Source organism: Lissotriton helveticus, chromosome 4_1, assembly GCF_964261635.1.
Source record: "Lissotriton helveticus chromosome 4_1, aLisHel1.1, whole genome shotgun sequence".
Lineage (NCBI taxonomy): Eukaryota > Metazoa > Chordata > Amphibia > Caudata > Salamandridae > Lissotriton > Lissotriton helveticus.
Genome location: NC_136063.1, coordinates 1,063,169,252 through 1,063,188,211, shown reverse-complemented (window position 1 = coordinate 1,063,188,211; position 18,960 = coordinate 1,063,169,252). Strand labels below are relative to the sequence as shown.

At 47.2% G+C, this 18,960-nt stretch overlaps 1 protein-coding gene across 3 annotated transcripts in view; it reads left to right on the top strand.

Moving 5' to 3' along the window:
• The window catches only part of TRIO (trio Rho guanine nucleotide exchange factor), a 4,034,553-nt gene that overhangs the window by 2,042,037 nt on the left and 1,973,556 nt on the right, over positions 1-18,960 (top strand). For all 3 annotated transcript variants that reach the window (XM_078687660.1, XM_078687659.1, XM_078687661.1), the window contains exon 36: positions 7,439-7,609. In XM_078687660.1, coding sequence (XP_078543786.1) covers positions 7,439-7,609 — 171 coding nt within the window. The remainder of the gene's footprint in view (positions 1-7,438; positions 7,610-18,960) is intronic.

Here is an 18,960-nt window from a genome sequence, read left to right as displayed (position 1 = left end):
CGTCAGACGCCCATGAAAGCCCGCAATCTCTGGTTTTTACTGACTTATTAACTGGACTCAATGGTCTTCAACACGTTCATTCACCCACTCACTCCAAGGGCCATATTTTAGATCAAGTGTGGACCTATAATCTCGATATTAAGTCACTCATGATCACACCTTGTCACTGGTCAGACCATCACCTAATTTCCTTCCTCCTCCTGGTCCCTCCCCCGCCCCCTCGCAGTCGAGGCGCTAGCCTCTTGGCTAGAAACTGGAACAAAGCAGACCTTGACTTATTCCTTACCTCTCTAACTTCGTCAGCTCCGCCCAGCTCTGGTTCTATCGATTCCCAAGCAGCTGCACTCGTTAATTGGCTAGAATCCGCCAGTGACAAGGTCGCCCCCCTCAAGCTAATTAGAACCAAGCGCCCTCACGACGCACATCGCTGGTTCTCTGACAACCTTAAATCTTTAAAACTCGGTCTCCGCCAAGCCGAGCGTCGCTGGCGTAGAAGTTATGATCCCTTAGAAAAACCACCTTTTCTAAAATTACTGGGAGAATATAAACGAGCAATCTCTGCCACCAAAACCACCTATTTTTCCACCAAAATTCTCAACTCTGCGCAAAAATCAAAAGACATCTTCGCCATTGTAGAAGAACTCTCACATCCAGATAGGGTGACCATCAAACCCCTTCCATCTCAGGCACTCTGCGATTCCCTCAACTGCTTCTTCATAGAAAAAATTAGCAAAATCAAAAATAGTATCTCTTTCATACCCCTGACTATACCCCTCACTGAGGCTGCTCCCTCCACCAACTCTCACTCTCTGACTCAGTTCCCTCTCCTATCAGAAGACGTTTTCATTGCCCTGCTTAACAAAGTTTCCTCTGGCTCCCCCACAGACTGCTGCCCCCCCGCAATTCTCCAGGCCGCTTTCTCAGCCTGCCCCACTTCTCCTCTGGCCCTCCTGAACAGTTCTCTCCTGCTCGGAGAGGTCCCCAGCCAATTTAAGAACGCAGAGGTAGTTCCCATTCTAAAGAAACCCACTGCCGACCCTACGGTCATGGGCAACTTCCGCCCCATCTCCCTTCTACCCTACCTAAGCAAGGCACTCGAGACGTACGTAACTAGTATCCTCAGTTCTTTTATTGAGGACTCCAACTTCTTGGACCCCCAGCAGGCCGGGTTCAGACCCGCCCATTCGACAGAGGCGGTCATTCTCTCTGTAATGGAGGAACTCCGCAGAGGCGCTGACTCTAACACCCACCAAGCCCTGATTCTTCTGGACCTGTCGGTGGCCTTTGACACGGTCGACCACACCATCTTGGTCGACCGTGTCAAAGAGGCTGGTATCGGAGGGACGGCCCTTGACTGGGTCCGCTCATTCCTGACGAACCGCCACCAATCTGTCCGACTCTCCCATTTTTCGGCTGACAGGATGAAACTCACCTGCGGTGTGCCACAGGGTTCGTCTCTGTCCCCACTTCTTTTTAATTTGTACCTTACCCCCCTGATCCGCTCCCTCCGGGGAAGGAATGTCACTGCATTTAACTATGCAGATGACATTCAGCTCATCTTCAATCTTGACTCCTCGCAGGATGCGGCTCAGGACTTCCAGTCTACCCTCTGTCATATCAGCAATTGGATGGGCACTCACCATCTCAAACTTAATCCCGACAAGACGGAGCTTGTTCTTGTCGGAGGCCCATCCAACCCCTGGAACTCCACTTTCTGGCCCCCTGCCCTTGGCCCCTCCCCCTGCCCTGCTGACAAGGTCAAAAGCTTGGGGGTCTACATTTCTCATGATCTCTCCATGCAACATCAGGTCAGTGCTACAGTGTCTTCCTGCTTCCACCAGCTCAGAAAAATTTGCAAAATTGCCCATTTTCTAACCACCGAAGCCCTTACCCTGACGTTGCTGGCATTAGTCATCTCTCGGGTTGACTATGCCAATGCCTTGTACGCAGGTATCCCGCAATACCAAATCAAAAGACTTCAGATGATACAGAATCAGGCAGCACGCCTCATCTACCACCAACCCAAACATCACCACGTCCGTCCTTTACTTAGTGCCCTGCACTGGCTTCCTGTATCAGAGCGTTGTCAATTCAAACTAGGCTGCTTGACTCACAAATCCCTGGCCGGTATCGGCCCCTCTTTCATCTCGTCGCTTCTGCACCCGTACGTCCCTTCCAGACTCCTTCGATCCTCCCACCATGCTCTCCTTGAGACGCCCAGGTTCAGACGCAAAAAGCACGGAGGCCTCAGATTTTCTTTTCTGGCCCCCTCATTCTGGAACTCTCTCCCCCTGGAACTTAGACTTTCCCCCTCTTACCCTCACTTCAGGTCTCTCCTAAAGACTCACCTCTTCCGCGGTGCTTACACATAAGCTCCCTTGCCCTTCTTTCTATGTCTCCTTCTGATTTAATGAACAGCGCCAAGAAACCGACCGGTGTATGTTGCGCTTTATAAATTGTTTTTACATTACATTACATTACAGAGGAGTTCTCCAGAAAAATCCGGCAAGCAACGTAGACGACCAGCAAGCAGGCTCCAAACACCCAGCAGCCCAGGGCCCACAGTCGCAGATGCAGCAGCGCAGGCCAGTCAACACTCCATCGTCCGGGCCCTCTCTAGGGTCAGCTCCGTTCACATTCGAAGCCCCCACACGGGCAGGGGGGGGGGGACAGCACCAACCAGCGCTCCTCAACTCCAATGTACAGTCCAAAGATATAGGCCCCAGACGCAGGGCCTCCGCACAGCCGCTAGGATGCAGCACAGATGGGCCACCCCCCGGTCGACACGCGGGCCGGCCACAGGCCCGCTGCACCTGCCGAGCAGCCTCCAACACCCCCAGCAGTGCTCACCGGAAGGGGGTCAGCACAGTCAAGGGCAATACCACCTCTTGCCCAGAGGTACTAGCTAGCGGTGGGCTCCCGGCCCTCACGCCCCTAATGCCGTAATTCCCCGGCTTCAATGCAGGGGCGGTAGGTACACTCCCGCCGGGGCACGCTCACTGGATGACCCCAGTCACACCGCTCGTCAGCCGACTAATCCGGAGGGCGAAGGCCTGCCCGGTGCGATACGCTGGGGGTATCTGAAGTGTCCGTTCTCTCAGCCACCACCCCACAAGGCCTCCCCGCAGATGCGCGGGTTGAAGAGCGAAGGCCTCATGCAGCCGCCCAATATGCTTGCACAGGCACTCAGGGAAGGGGCACAACAATCCCCCAACTCTGGCCAGGCCCGCCGCTAATTCTCAAAGAACCTGGACCAGGCTCCACTGGGATCATCAGCCGCTGACCGTCCCTGTTCTCGGCCCAGGGGGCCTCAGCATGCAGCACCCTAGCACCGGCCCCACACCGTCCGCCGCCCTGCGGACCGAGCCGCAAGCCTCCCGGGGGCCGCCCCCTCACTCCTCACCTCGCTCCGGTGAATAGGTGTCCTCAGGCACTGCCGGCGGCCGCGCAGCGTGGGAGCACTCGCCCGCCCCACGGGGGTCTCAACCGCCGATGTAGCCCCAGTCGTCCAGGCCGCCCGCGTTCCTCTCGTCCAAGCCGCCCGCGTTTCCCTCAGTGCGGGCACCACTCCAAGCTCAGCCGTGCCTCCTCCCTGGCCGCAGCTCACTCCTCTTGAGAGGCGGCCAGCAGCGCTCGATCACCACAGCGCCAGTCTGGTGAGAGCAGGCCTCCGCTCACTCCTCCCGCCACGTGGGTCGCCCGGCCAAGAGCCGGTCAGGGCCAAGCCAGTCCGTGTCGCTCGGCAACCTCACCGCTCCTCAAAATAGTTGCCCCAAGAGTGTCAGGGCAACTGGGGGACACCAGCCCAAGGCTTTGCCAGTGTAGATGGGCACTAGCAGGGGCGATGAACAAAGCTGAAGATTGGACGGCGCCGGAGGGACTGAGAAACACGTCCTACTCCGCCGCCGTCTTGGCCACGCCCCCTACCTTGCACATTTTGAGGCCAGACTTGAGGGGGAAACTGTGTGTGGGAACACCTTTGTCATACTAGGTGATTGATGGTGTGTTAGGTCTCACTTAATTGCATGGTTCTCTCATGGATGCTGATATGTTAGGGGCTCCCCCTGTGGATGAATGGCATATATATAACTCAGCCCTCCTGAGTAGTTACCCCTCTTGATCAGATGGGGCACTCAATATATTTGAAGTTGGCACATCTGAGGTAGCCTCGTTGCCTCCAGGTCACGCAGTCGGGGAAACTGGGTGTGGGTAGTAACCTGCCCCCCCCCCCCCGACATAGGGGTTGTAGTTTGCTTAGCAATAGCCCCTGTGTTTCCAAATCTCGTTCGGCGTTCTCATCTGTGCATACTATGCGTAACCGTCTCTCCTCCGCCACCCCCCATTCTGGCATATCTGCCATCCACATTCGTATTGTGGGCAGTGTAGTCTGCGTCCACTGTATCGCAATACAATGTCTAGCAAGTACCAGCCCTAAGTTTGCAAACCTGTGTTGCATTTTGTTATTCATCTTTGGGGTCGGAAGGACTCCTAGCAGGCAGTGCTTAACGGTGCTCTCAGCACGAAGACCTGCTGCTTCTCTGAGCGTCTCCAGCACCCCCTTCCAATATTGCTGAATCCTGGGACAATCTCATGTCACATGTATAAGGGTTGGCGGTTCCATGCCGCAGCGTGGGCATTCTGCAGATCGTACTGTATTGATGTGTGCCAGTCTACGTGGTGTCATGTAAGTGCGGCGCAGATAGTTAAATTGTATGAGTTTGAAACGGGCATTGCTGGTCACGTTTCGCACCTGCTCGAACGCTCTCTTTCACTCACTATCCGTCAGCAGTGCTGGCAAGTCTATTGACCATCTAGCCATACAGCCATCGTAGAGGTAGCGCTTGCGCGTAGGATGCTTTACACAGTACAGTATTAGCGTACCTGCCCTTTTCAAGGGTCCTTGCCACCTGTCGCACCACAAATGGGTAGCCTGGAGGTGTTGGAGCTCCCATCTTGAGGCATTTTGGTGGGCTATTTTGCCGTCCCCAATCTGCCAGGAGCTCCTTCTCCATGTGGGGCCCTCCGCACACCAAAGTGCTGCGTATTGCAGGAGAGCGGCCATATAGTACAGTTGTAGATCCGGTAGGCCAAGCCCTCCCATGAGATCCATTGTAGCTCTGGCGTGTAAAATGTGTGACAGTCTACGCAGGTTGATATGGGTGCCACGGCCTGGCATAAAGCCACACTAGTCAGTGTGGACTAAATGGGTGATTACCCTGCCCAGTCGTATCGCGAGAGCTTTATCTAATATTTTTGTGTCCACTCCCAGCATTGATAGTGGCCAATGTGATCCTGGCACAAAGGAGTCCCCCCCTGGCTTAGTGAGCATGACTATCTGAGCTTCCCTTATTGACGGAGCCAGGCTCCCCTATTTTCTTGGCCTCCAGTAGTTTCCAGGAGTCGGGGAAGCAATATCTCGGCGTATGTTTGATAATATTTTGTGGGGAGACCATCCGGGCCTCGAGATTTGTAGCGAGCCATTGCAGTCAACGCCTCCCGCAGGACCTCTAGTGTAAGCTCCATATCTAGACCCCCTGCGGTGGTCGTCAGTGAGACGGGAAACACCAAGTCATCCAGTAAATGTGATAGGATGTCTGAGGGTAGTTTGGCGCCCTCCTTGTAGATGGATGCCAACGTAGTGTGCAGGAGTGCATTAACACCCATTTGAGTCGCAGCGTAGCTATCACCTGGTTTCCGCAACGTGAGGATAATTGGAGGGGTCGCTCAGGTTTTAGCAACCATGCTAGCAATCCGCTAAATTCATCTCCATCCCGATGGAGTAACTGGTGATATTCGCGGTGGACCAAGCAATCCAGGCTGTCCTACATCTCTCCTACCCGACAGTGGGCATTCAGTAGCTGTTCCGCTACCTGGGGTCCATCAGGAACAGTCTTCTGTAACCCTGCTAGGGCGTTGTCTGCCTGTAGCTGCTCTTTTTCTAGTTGCCGCCTTAGTGGTCCTACCTGTTTGCAACATTCCCCGCCTGTCACTATTCCATCCCTCTTCTATCAGTAGATCCCAATTTATCTCGAAAAAGGTGTTCTCTGCTTCCCTGAGCCCACCCTCCCCCCAAGGGCTTCATCTTTTAATGCGTGCGGGTGTAGCCTCCATATGGTAACTCTGGGTCTGCCGCACTATGGCCCCTAGTCCAGAATCACTAGGGCATGGTCCGAGAGATAGCGTCCCAACACTTGTATTTGGAGCACCTCTAACATGGCTTCACCTGAGAGCTAAATGTGATCCAGCCTGCTAAGGACTGTGCGCACTGGAGAGTAAGAAGTATTGCCTCCATCATCCAGGTACATCGTGCACCATGTGTCTGAGTAACCCAGTCCATAACACCTCACAGGGCATCTGTCATGTTCGGCTTTGAGGTAGCCCTGATAAGGTGTCTATCTAGTGTGCCATCTAACACACAGTTGAAGTCCCCAGCCCATATTGTAGGGGTGCCCGTGAATGGCAGCAGTATAAACTCTAGTTGCAGAAAAAAAGTCACTGTCCTCTATGTTGGGAGCATAGGTGTTTAATATGCATATTTCCTTGCCATCTAGTTCTGCATGCACCCAAATGTATCCTCCATCAGTGTCTGCTTCACTACTGAGTATTTTGAACTGTACCTGCGGTGTCACCCACGTAATCACCCCACGTGAACAGGTACTGTGCACACGTATGATCAAAGCAGTATTTGTAATATGTTAGTATTTAAGACAAAGAGAAACATGCATTTCGTTGATAAATTGAAGACAGTTTGTAGTGTTGAGTATTGGTCTTTATTTCTTTTCTTTGTTTAGCAAAACGCCAGCCGACACGTGTTTCATCACAGGGTGAATATTGTGACTCATCAGGGCTGTAGGAGGCGCAATAAGAATCGGGGTGAAGTAAATTATGTAATACAATCCATTGGTATGGCATTCAGCAAGTGTAAGACGCTGATTGAGGGGCCGCCGTGCAGTCGGGTACGAATGCAACGGGCTGTTCTGCGAACGGTGAGACTGCTCCTGGCCGTGGTTTGGCGGTGAACATGGGCTTAAGCGCGAACTACCCGACATAGCCAAAAAAAGGCTTAGGACAGGGGAAAAAAAACGTGGCTGTGAAGGGGTTACCATTAATTTCAGAGCACTGGAAGGCCATCAAATGATTTTGCCTATTCTATTGTGGAGCATTATCCTTCCATTTAAACTTCTCTTGTTTCAAAGCTACTTGTTGAGAAGGCACCATCATTAGCACAAAATAATTGCCCTGATACAATTGAAGTGCATTATTTGTCTTTTAACATATAAAGTCTCTTTACAAAGTTGATTTCCCTCAGCCCCAGCCCACTGTCCTTCATTATTGTTATTTTTTGGTGTTCCTTGTGGCTGAATGACATTGACTCTGCGATTTGGTTTAAGAATGCTTGTGTCTTTGCCGTCATGTGAAATTTTCTTGTTTATTTCAGAGGGCCAGAAATGAGGGGCTCAGCAGTGGCACTCTCTCTAAATCATCATCTTCTGGAATGCAGAGCTGTGGAGAAGAGGAGGGTGAAGAAGGAGCAGATGCTGTACCTCTACCACCTCCAATGCCAATTCAACAACACAGTCTACTTCAGCCTGATTCCCAGGATGACAAGGTGAGCCCTGTGAGAGGTAGAACCAATATTATGTGAATTCTCTATATATCTTTGATTTCTCCAGGTGTAGTAAAACACAACGTCTTACATTTCCAATGGAAGATACTTTTGGAATTTTAAAACCATAGACATTCTGAAAGGTCGTTCTTTATCCACAAAGAAAAGAGAGGTTTTGCTTGTCCAGGTAACCTTTTCTACAGTACGAGCTCACATTGGAGAATTTTTAGAGAGTGGACAAGTCACTCTTCAGCATGTACTTCGTGCTCAGATAGTGGCCTTCTTTGAGTATTAACTTTTCTGATGGTTACTTCTAGGTGCAAATTTTTCTCTCTTGAATCCCTCTGGGTACCGGACTTGATATGGAAACTTGTATTAGCTCTCTTGTGTTGGTAGTAGGCGCCACCACAGAAGGTGGCTTCCTGTGTATAAGATTGTGGATCCATATAGGGCACCACCCCAGTGCCTTGACATCAGTTCCAAAACATATGCTTATGGAGCATGGCCCTATGTACAACCCTAAGTATGTATGTATGTATGTATGTATAGCGTACTTATATAGCGCGTATTGTCACCCGAAGGGTATCCTGGTGCTTTGACTCCATGACCGCAATACAGGCAGAGGAAGATCATATAGCCCTGGGGAAAAGGTGAGACTTCAGACCCTTTTTAAAGTGGGTCAGCTCATTCAGCCTCCTTAAAGAGAGTGGAAGAGTATTCCACAATTTAGCAGCAGTAAAGCCGAAGGAGCGACCACCCGTTCGCATCCTCTGAATGCAGGGCACCCCAACCAAAAAGGCAGAGGAGGAGCGTAAAGGCCTAGCTGCAGAATACCATTTAAATTTGTTCTGAAGAGCAATGGGTCCCAGTCCATGAAGTGCTCTGAAGACAATACAAGACGCCTTGAAGCTGATCGCTGCTGTATAGGCAGCCAATGAAGGTCTTTAAGAGCCAAAGATCCAAAGATGAGGATGCAGAACGCACACGTGAAAGAGCCAGCTTGGCTGCTATATTCTGGATCCGTTGCAGTTGCTTTATCAAAGAGCTAGAAGCTCCTAGAAGTAGTGCGTTGCAGTAGTCTAACCTACTGAGTATAATACTGCGCACTACCTCAGGTCTCGCCAACAGAGGTAACATAGGGAGAATTTTGCGCAGCATTCTTAATAACATCAGGCAAGTACTAACAGTCTTATTAATGTGGTCGCCCAATTGCAGGTGAGGACCACAAATTACACCCAGGTTACGAGCTGAACCAGCTGCCTCAACCGTGTTCTTAGTAGTAGCGGGCCAGAAATCGCCGGGCAGAGGGCGCGGAATTTTATCCAGCGAGCAATGTAAAACCTCTGTCTTGGATCCATTAAACTGAAGGGAGTTTTCCCTCAGCCAGCCCGCCGTGGCCAGCATACAGCGATGGAAGGTCTCTGTAGAGACAGCATCCTTACCCTCGAGAGGGAAGATAAGTTGTGTGCCATCTGCATAGTTTATTACCGTGATACCAAAGGATTTAATCAACTGGATCAGAGGACAAAGGTAAAGATTGAACAAGATGTCATGAGAGTAGTGTATCTGCATGTTTGCCAAGGCCCTTAAGGAGCAGGTGGCTAAGCTTTTCATGGTGTCATCCCTAGATGAGCACTTTTGGACCTAGCCACCACTTTGTTAGTAATTTTTTTTTTCAACAAGGACTTCATCTGCCTGTGTCAGAGTAGGCCCTAACCTACTATGACCGTAGACATCTGAGTCTGTTTGACCAACAGGTACTATTCTATCAAAAATAGATTTCTACAATATTTAAAGTTAGGGCGGCATGAATACACGTTTAATTTGATCAACTTAACTTTGGTAACAGTTTATCCCAATACGCACCAATTTACAAGAAAGTACATTCATTGACATAGAAAGCGTAGCTGGTAAAGGGGTAAAATTGTTTACACTCGCACATGACGAAGCATCAGGAATATTAAAATTGCTTTGTTTGACGCCACAAAGATTACTGCATCACTAATGACTAAACAGTACAGAAGATTGCTTTTCTCTTAACCAAGGAAAATGGAAAGAAGGTGCATGTCTCTAACCTTTTACTTTATTCCAATACTTATTGGATGCTTGGAGGAATTAGAATGGCAATTAAATCAACAGACTGCAAACAAAGCAAATGATTACTGGCTAAGCAATATCTTATAGTCATTAAGTATACTTATTATTATTAATGACCGTAGAAAAATTGTCTAAAAATGTGTAGAAAATTACAGAAGAGATTAACTTTGGTAAAGGACAGACTCACTGAATTAATAAAAAAAAAAAGAAATACAATAAGAATTGGTTTTTATAAACACAGTATTGAATGAATAAAAAAATGGACCTAAACAAATTAAGGAACATAGGTGGGATGCTTTTATCTGCAACTAGTGGAGCTAAACGGAAAAAAAAGACTGTTCGGAAAATATTGAGATCCCTCTCAAGTGCAGTGAGGTAGAAGGGGGACAAAAGCATAGAGACCAGGTACATCATAGAGGCCAAGTACATGATGGAGAAGACCTTCAACTTGATATGGGGATGCTGATTTAAATATAACTATCATAAAGGCCCGAAACTTTGTCAGAAACAGGAAAATCTTTAAAAACCACAAAGCCATACATGTTAGTATATCTACATACCAGCTTATAAACCCAAATATGCAAGCACCACAGAATGAGAGCACTGCTGTATCAATTAATGCTACAGAACAATTTTGCATGAAATAGGAGTCTAAAGATTGCTCAGAAAATATTATTGAAGATATCGCACATAGGCTTCTTGGTCATTTAAAACAAACGGGTCAGGTTCCATCAGGGGCAAGATGATCCATGTGTTTACAGACAGAATGCATGCCATGTGCTAATCCAACAAACAGGTTGGAATGGATTCCCATATCCTCTAACTGGAGGCTCCTAAGCTGTAACAGTTGGCATTTTTGACCGTCAGTAACTGAGCGGGTTCCCTTAGCGTCAGAGCAGAGAGCTTAGCAGATGCCATCTTGCCTATCATGAGTGGCGTCTACACCCATAAGTGTGTATTTTTACCCAGTTGTGCATACCCTCAGTAGATCTATTTGCTAACTCCAAAAACATTCACTGCCCTTCTGCACTCTAGAGTTTCCTCTTCATGGGTCTGTAGGACCGGTCAATAAGGTCAGGAACCTGGGCGTCCTGTTTGACAATCGTCTGAACTTCCTACCTCACGCTAACCAGATCTCCTCCTCAGCCTTTTACAAACTCCGGCTCATTAAGAAAATTCTGCCCTTTTTACCTGAACATCTCGCCAAAACATTGGTGAGCGCCCTGGTTCTCTCCACCCTAGATTACTGCAACGCCTTGTTTCTAGGTGCTCAGGAGAGAGTGCTAGCTAAAATGCAGGTTATCCAGAATGCAGCTGCAAGGCTTCTAGGGCGTATCTCTAAATACCAACCGGTCTCACCAACCATAAGACATCTTCATTGGCTCCCGGTGAAAAAGAGGATTAAGTTTAAGGCATTATGTCTGATATACAAGGCCTTACATAATGCTGGACCAGTGTTCTTCACTCAGAACCTAACCCACTACTGCCCTTCCAGAACACTGCGCTCCTCTAGCTCCTCTGATCTGGTGGTCCCCCGAACTAAAACTGTTAACTGGGGTGACAGACTATTCCTGGTAGCTGCACCGAAACTGTGGAACACACTCCCTCACTCAATTAAGACCAGCTCCTCCCTCTGGTCTTTCCGAAAAAGCCTTAAAACCTGGCTTTTCAATCTTTGATTTCCACCATCCTCTGTACTTCAGTTCCTCCATGGGTTAAACACAGCAGTTATCTAGCGCCGAGATGCCCTAGGGCCGTCGTTCGCGCTTCACAAGTGTTGTTATAAATAAATAAATAAATATCTTTCTGCCTTGGGTGGGATTCTTGCCACAAGTACCATTTCCACCAGTGCTACTTGTCCTGCAGCTCCTGAATAAAGAAGACTAGACCAACTGCAGCTGTTTGGGACAAGATGGTCTGGTACTCCGAATTTCTGACCCACAGCAGTTACCCTCCTGTTCAGCTTCTGTAGGAGACAATGATTTCCCAGTAGCAGGATTGAGTACTGTATCCAAACATCCACCTCTGTGTGTGGTGATTGAACTTAACCTCCTGAGAGGTACTCTACTGACCTGCTGTCAGAGGCGGGAGATGCAGTTTTTGCTGCTCGCTGCCTATCTACATACTCCATATACTTAGCTGTTGGTCTAATTTCACTTCCTTATGAGAGAAGTAGGTGGAGTCTTTGTAGGCTGTCATATTCAATGAGTTTTTCTGTTTCAGTATCTTCGGCCTAGCAAGGTTTTGCTGCACTCACTGTTAAAGTTTATCTATCAGCCCTTTCTTCATTGGTCAAGTCCCCCGCTGTGATCAGTTTTTAAACACTTATTCAGTCATATTTCACCCTACCCTATTCATTATGCCACAGTGGGACCTTATTTTTTCTTTTAACTGAAGCCATCAAATTGGCTCCGCTTTTATTATGGCTAACAATTTGGAAAAGGAACTCTGTTAAACTAAGTCAAATGGCGCTTGGGGATATACTTACTCTTGACCGAGCCTACAGTATTCATTTTTTTTAAATTTATTGATTATGAATGAAAGTTCACCTTGGCATACACAGCAAAATGCCTACAACCCTGAGGCCGGCTGCTCTCGTATGGTAGATACATCTCAATACAGTGCCTCCCACATCCCGGAGGCCGGTTAGCGCCTTTTTCAAAAAGAATTCCTTGGCACAATGCCAGGAAGGGAACTAAGGTCTCTCGCTGCATGTCAGTGCTAATATCTGCATCTCATAGGAGCACAAGTCTTTCAATTAAAGAGAAAGAAGGATAAAAAAACAAAAAGACCCCCCCCTCCTCCCCAAACAAAAATTGAGGTATCAGGTCAGTCATTTACCCACTAGACTCTAGTCGTACAAAATGTACACAACTAAGAGATTCAAGTTCAATTGCCAAGCCTTTCCATATCCCCCCGTCACCATCTGGCGCTCATTCCAGGTCAACATTCCTTTCTAGCCCCGTCCTCAACCCTCTCACTGCCAGCCCCTCTATCTTTAGAACATATCCTGCCCCATAAAATTCCCTGAGCGCCTCAGGGTGCCGAAGTACTAGTGCCCGCCTCAGCATTCGTCCTTGTCTCTGTCGCCATGTCCCCCTGTTGCCTCTTAAATATGTAGTGTATAAACCCCAGAAGTTCTTGGGTTCGCTGAAGTTTTCAGATTGCGTGAAGCAATAGAGAACGTCTTGTGACCACTGCGACACCGTGGGCAAAGGTCCTCTTAACCAGCACATTGCCACCCTGTACTTTGCCATCAGTAGTCCTAGGTCAACCAGTCTTCATGCTGCCTTCGGCAATTTTTTAGAGTACCACAGCAGCGCTACCGCTGGGTCAGGGGAGATCTCCAGCCCGGCCACCGTGCTAATTTCTCAGAATATATTGTCCCAAAACTTAAAGATACCAGGGCAGCCCCATGCTAAGTGAAGAAAGTCCGCCGTTGGGGAGTGACATCTTTCACAAGCTGCGTCACCAGCGCACTGAGGGCTCACACTATTTCCTTATCCCTACAAAGGGTCAGCCAGAGCGCCCACTCTGTAGGCATCACCAGAGAGTATAGCAGTGCCCCGTCGTTTGCTGTAGTATGCAGCTCCAGGCATGCCGGGTCGAATTTAAGGAGTCTAGTATCCCAGTCCTGCGGTTAACCGGCTCAAAAACAACAGCCGGGAGGGGAAGAGGGTCAGCGAACAGTCTCTCGAGCTTGAGGTATGGTATGTCAGCTGCGCCGTGTACCCAGCTATGTGCCTGCGCCCCCTTCGCCACCCTATAGTACAGCTCCAGGTCCTGTGCACCCAACCCGCCTAGATGGTATGGCAAAGTGATGACTCGCCATTGGACCAGTGCCTATTTGCCCGCCCACGCCAATCGCACCATGGATATTTTTGAGCCGGTTGAAAAATACCATAAGTATTGCTACATTAGTAAACAGGAATGAAAATCTGGGTAACACCACCATCACCACCAATAGTATTGCTACATTAGTAAACAGGAATAAAAATCTAGGTAACACCACCATCTTCATAATAGAAACTCTACCGATTAGCGATAGGGGGAGACCAATCCAGGTTTCTACGTCGTCCTCTAGTTTGTCAACAGCTGTGCCATAATTTTCTCTGAAAACTGTCAGAGTCCAAATGTAACCTTATGCCAAGGTATCTGACACTCATCCGACAACTGCAGCGGGTACTCCATCTCAAATGGCGAGGAAAGGCTATAGACTTAGACCAATTAACCTTTAATCCCGAAAGCGCACCAAAGTGTACCCCCTCTCTCAGGACCAGGGACAGGTTGTTTTCCGGGTCGCGAACGTAGAGCAGTGTGTCATCTGCATACCGGGAGACCACTATCTTATAGTTGGGAAAACTCACCCCCCTGTGGCTGTGCTATTCCCTGAGTGCACACGCTAGGGGCTCGGCGACCAGTGCGTACAGTGTCGGTGACAAGCAGCAGCCCTGGCGGGTCCCCCTGGAGATAGCATCTGTAACTAAGTTCCCCAGCCGAATCTGTGCAGAGGGTGCATTATGCAGCAACCCAATTATTTGCAGAAAGACGGGGCCAAGTCCCATTCTAGACAATACATGTTGCATAAATGGCCATTCCACTGAGTCAAATGCCTTCTCCATGTCCAGGAAGACGACGATAGCGCTAGTGTCCGGTCGGACGTGTTGCATTGTGCCGAAGACCGTACGCAAATTATAAGTAAGGTTTCTGTCGGGCACAAACCCTGCCTGTTCTGGGGCTACTAATTCCCAGGTCAAAAGGGCCAGGCGATTAGCCAAGATCTTCGCAAAATTTTTGTGTCCACGTTTAACAAGGACAGCGGGCGGTAAGATCCAGGGGTTTACCTGGCTTGGGAATAGCCACCAAAATGGCTTATCTCATTGAATGTGGCATGTGTCCTGTGACGCACATATTATCAAAGAGCTCTGTTATGTGCGGGAGCAAGATATCTATGAAGGCCTTGTAAAAATTCACTGTAAGGCCATCAGATCCTGGGGCACTGTTCGCCTTCATTCCAGCTATAGCTTCCAAAATCTCGTCTCTTTCTATGGGGAGAGACAGGAATTCCCTATGGGTATTGGTTAGGAAAGGTAATTTAATATGTTCCAGATAGTCCAATATTTCCCCATCCATGTCAGACTGGCGTGACGCATACAGGTTTTTGTAATACTGTTTAAAGCAGTGAGCTATGTCTGCCTCATCAGTAAGTAATTAACCCCTCTCCGAACGGATCATAGCGATGGAAGTCGTTCTTCTATCTTTCAGGATATTAGCCAGCTCTGATCCAGGCCTATCGCCCTCTCCATACGTACTTGCCGTGGCATATTTTCCCAGATGCACTTCACTGTCCGCAGCCTCGTGATAATCTCAAGAAGTGTCTTCATTACCTCAGTGGTATCCTCATCTATCTCCGACTGTTGCCTGGCCTCCAAGTTCCCTAGTTTACGATCCAAATTCGACAGTCTCTGTCGAATGTCCAGAAGTACCCCGGAGTGTTTAAACATGGCCACCCCTCTAATATACACCTTAAACGCTTCCCAGACCGTTTGGAAACTGTCCACAGACCCTATGTTAGTGGCAAAAAATGTCTCTATTGCTTCTGCAATCGCTTCTTTGAAAAGGGGGTCCAACAGCGAGTAAGGGGGAAAACGCCATGTGAATGAAGGAATAGTTTTCTTAGGCGTGGACAGGACCAACAGGATGGGTGAGTGATCAGACAGAGTATGCGGCAGAACCTGACACGTACGGATCTGGGACATAAGGGACGATGACATAAGCCAATAGTCAATCCGCGTGTGTAGGTTATAATAAGCAGAGTAGTGTGTAAATTCAAATATAAGGAATCTGCGGCTAGTGTCTCTTTCAGATGTAAAAGTTACTTACCTACGGTAACGCTATATCTGGTAGAGACACAGTTTAGCCACAGATTCCTTAACTCTCTGCCCATCCCTTCCGCTCTGTGAATGACCTTTAAGGTAAGGGTTATACCCTTTCAGTGATGGGTTATGTACCAGAGTTCTCTACCTCAGTCTATTTTGGGACTAAACAAATCGCTTGACCTGGCCACTTGGCTTTTGGTTTGATGTGGCAATATCATCTATCTCCAAATGTGTGTGGTTGGTAAAGTGGGTGTGTCTTCTCTCTTTCCTCTGGTTGGCACACAAGTGGGCAGTATTAAGTTATTTGGTATCTTCATACCGTTACATTGCAACTGTCCGTATATTGCATAATGTGTGGTCTATCACAAAACCAGGTGGTGTAGATTCTGTTGACTTTAGCCATACCATTTATTACCTTTGCAGAATGGTTTATAGAGTGCATAGCCTTTTCTCTCTCCTATAGGGGTTATTTCCAGGGCACAGCATTTCACGTAGCCCTGTGTTCTTAGATTTTTTCAGGGATATTCTTCAAACTCCACTTCTGGTATTAATATACCATTTGATGTACTTTCTTTATTAATGTTGCAAAGATTTTTGACCTTTTTTGGCATACTGTTTCCACAACCAATTTCTGTCGTGGCTCCGCGTTCTGGCTTGCAAGGTTGCACAGAAGAAACTGACGTCCGCGTGCCGTGAGCCCCGCAAATATTTAAGGAAAGCCCCGGGGTGGCTTTCCTTAAATATGGCGGTCCCCGGGGGCCTCCATGTTCCCCCGCAATTACAATTTTGCATGCCCCCGGGACTTGGCTCACCTGGGGGCTAAATAATAACAAAGCGCAGGATCTCTTGCTTAATTTTTTAAAGGCTTTCGGACAAAATTCGTGCTGGGTGCACAAATCTCGCCGATTTAAAAATTAAATGCTTTTTTGGGCCCTGGGGGTCTTTGTGGGACCCCCTGAGCAGGCCTAGGGGATCTGGGTGTTTCTACCCTGCCCCCTTTTCTTGTTTTTTGCGTTTCTTTTTCTCTATTCTTGAGCCTTGGTTACCGAGGCACAAGATGGCTGACAACACTTCCTGGTTTGGAGTGTTGACAGCCAATTAGCATAAAGCTCGTGGTCGGGAGGGAGTGCGGATCCTCCGTGCCTCTAAATATCAAAACATTTATTTTTGCTTTTCTCAGCAACTACTGAACGGGTTTACACCATTTAAAAAAAGGATGCTTTCTGAAGCAAGCACTACCTTTTTGCCAAATTTGGTGTAATTCTGTTCAGCAGTTCCAGCTGTAGCCGTGTCTAAAGTTTCCTATGAGAAATGCATTTTTCAACCTCTTTTTTTAAAAACATTTCTCAGGAACTACTGAACTGATTCACACCATTTAACAAAAAGAGTTCCTTCTGAAACAAGGGCTACCTTTTTGCCAAATTTGGTGTTTTTCTGTTCAGCAGTTCGTGCTGTAGCTGAGTCTAAAGTTTCCTATGGGAATTAACATGGAGAAAACACGTTTTGGGACCCCCCTTTTTTCTCGGCGCCCGCTTGCCAAATCACCCCGAAACTTTCAAAATAGGAGCTGACCAGAGCGCCCCACAAGTTTTGAAACTTTCACGAAGATTCGGCAACCTCGCCAAAGTTATTGGGAAACGAAAAAATGCTTTATTTTGATATTGTGTTACACAAGTTCTTAAATCCGCACAACTCCATCCTACCTTCCTGGGAAGTGTTGTGTTAGATCTCGTTTATAACTTGAGCACTCTATGTGCAGGTGTATCTTTAGAAGTAGTTACCTTTGGTAACACCATTTCTGCTGGATATATAATCTTCCACCATGTTACTCGCTGCTCACCAGTCCTCGCTGAAGAGTTATTGCTGTAACTAATGAGATCTGAGATATGCAAACATGTTATAAGTTGTTCTTTTTGCTGACATTTCTCCGCCTTTCTTCTGCACACCCCAGTGGGGAGCAGAAAAAGTCCAGGAGCTGATGCCAGTAGGGGAAAGGTGCCTAATATATTCCAGTAGTGCTTTCAAGCCCTGAGAGTGGATAATGCTGGAGCTGCATGGTGAGCCTGGTGGTGCTGGAAAAGCTTAGCTGAGGAAATATTTTCCAGTTGGGTCGAATCCTGAAGGGATAATTCATAAGTTGAGAAAGCTCAGGTAACTTTATGTTTCCACCACATATGTTTTGTTACAGAAGATAAGTCATTTTTTGTTTGAGTATACCCACATAAACCCTGAAATACCTGTCAAGACCGTGATGACATCACTATAACAGCCAGTGCCATTCGGCTAATGATGCAACGTTAGTGCTATTCAGAAATGTACTACTTTCATACCATTTTTCTCTCTCTGTATGTTGTACAATATCATTAAATGACCTACAGGTTATTTTTCCTTTTTTTCATAATCTGCTGCTTGATGTTTGAGTGGGAGCTTTAAAAATCTATGCTAAATCTTCACCAATAAAGGTGTTAAGCACAATAAAGAAATAATTGTTTTAGGCCAAAATGTTTTGATCTAAAGTTCTTAAAGGCATTTCTTTTCAAGTTATCATAAGTGTGCTTTTCTGTGTAAATGATACTGAGCAGTTCCCCATGACTTTTATAACTTTTTATTGATGGCTGTGTATGTTGATACAAGATCTTGTATTGAGATATTTTGCACTTTTACTCTTTGTATCTTCAAATGTAACAAACTAATATCATGTTTTTATCTCTCTTGTTAATCTTTTGCTGCAGCACTATGTCAATCTGTGTTCCATTTCTGGTTTGGCACAATTCCCCTACCTTTCAATTTAGTTGTTTTTATTTTTCCCAGCTCCATCTTTTAAACGAAAAAGACTTATTGTATAAATAATAATTTCAAACTTGTCTTTTTCATTTTAATTTCACCCAGGGTGTTTGAAATATATTTATTGGAAGCAATTTACCTTTGTTGCATGACATACGTACGTACCACTTTACCATTAAGTAGGTACATGTTTTTCCTGTCCTGATTCCTAGTGAATCAAAACAATGTAATGTGCAAAAGTTGCATGTTTTTGTGGACTACTCCGACTAGAACTGAATACCTGTCCCAGAATCCTTTGCTGTCCTAATACCCTCATCCCCTAGTTGGAGCCATAACTTTGAAAGTGGTATCATAAAGCAAGAAGTCGTCTGTGCTCTACTCTCACCTTTAAGGAAAATGGATGTCACAACAAACTGTGAGGTAAACCCCACACTCAAAAAATTTTTTAGGAATTGTGTGCTTATCGCTGTTCAAGGAGCATAATTTTGTTTTGACTTTTGCACTCCCAAGGAACTGTAACATTTTAATAAACTATTATAATTTTTTAGTCATATTTCAAAAAACTTTTAAATGTCAAACAGGCTTTGCCACCAT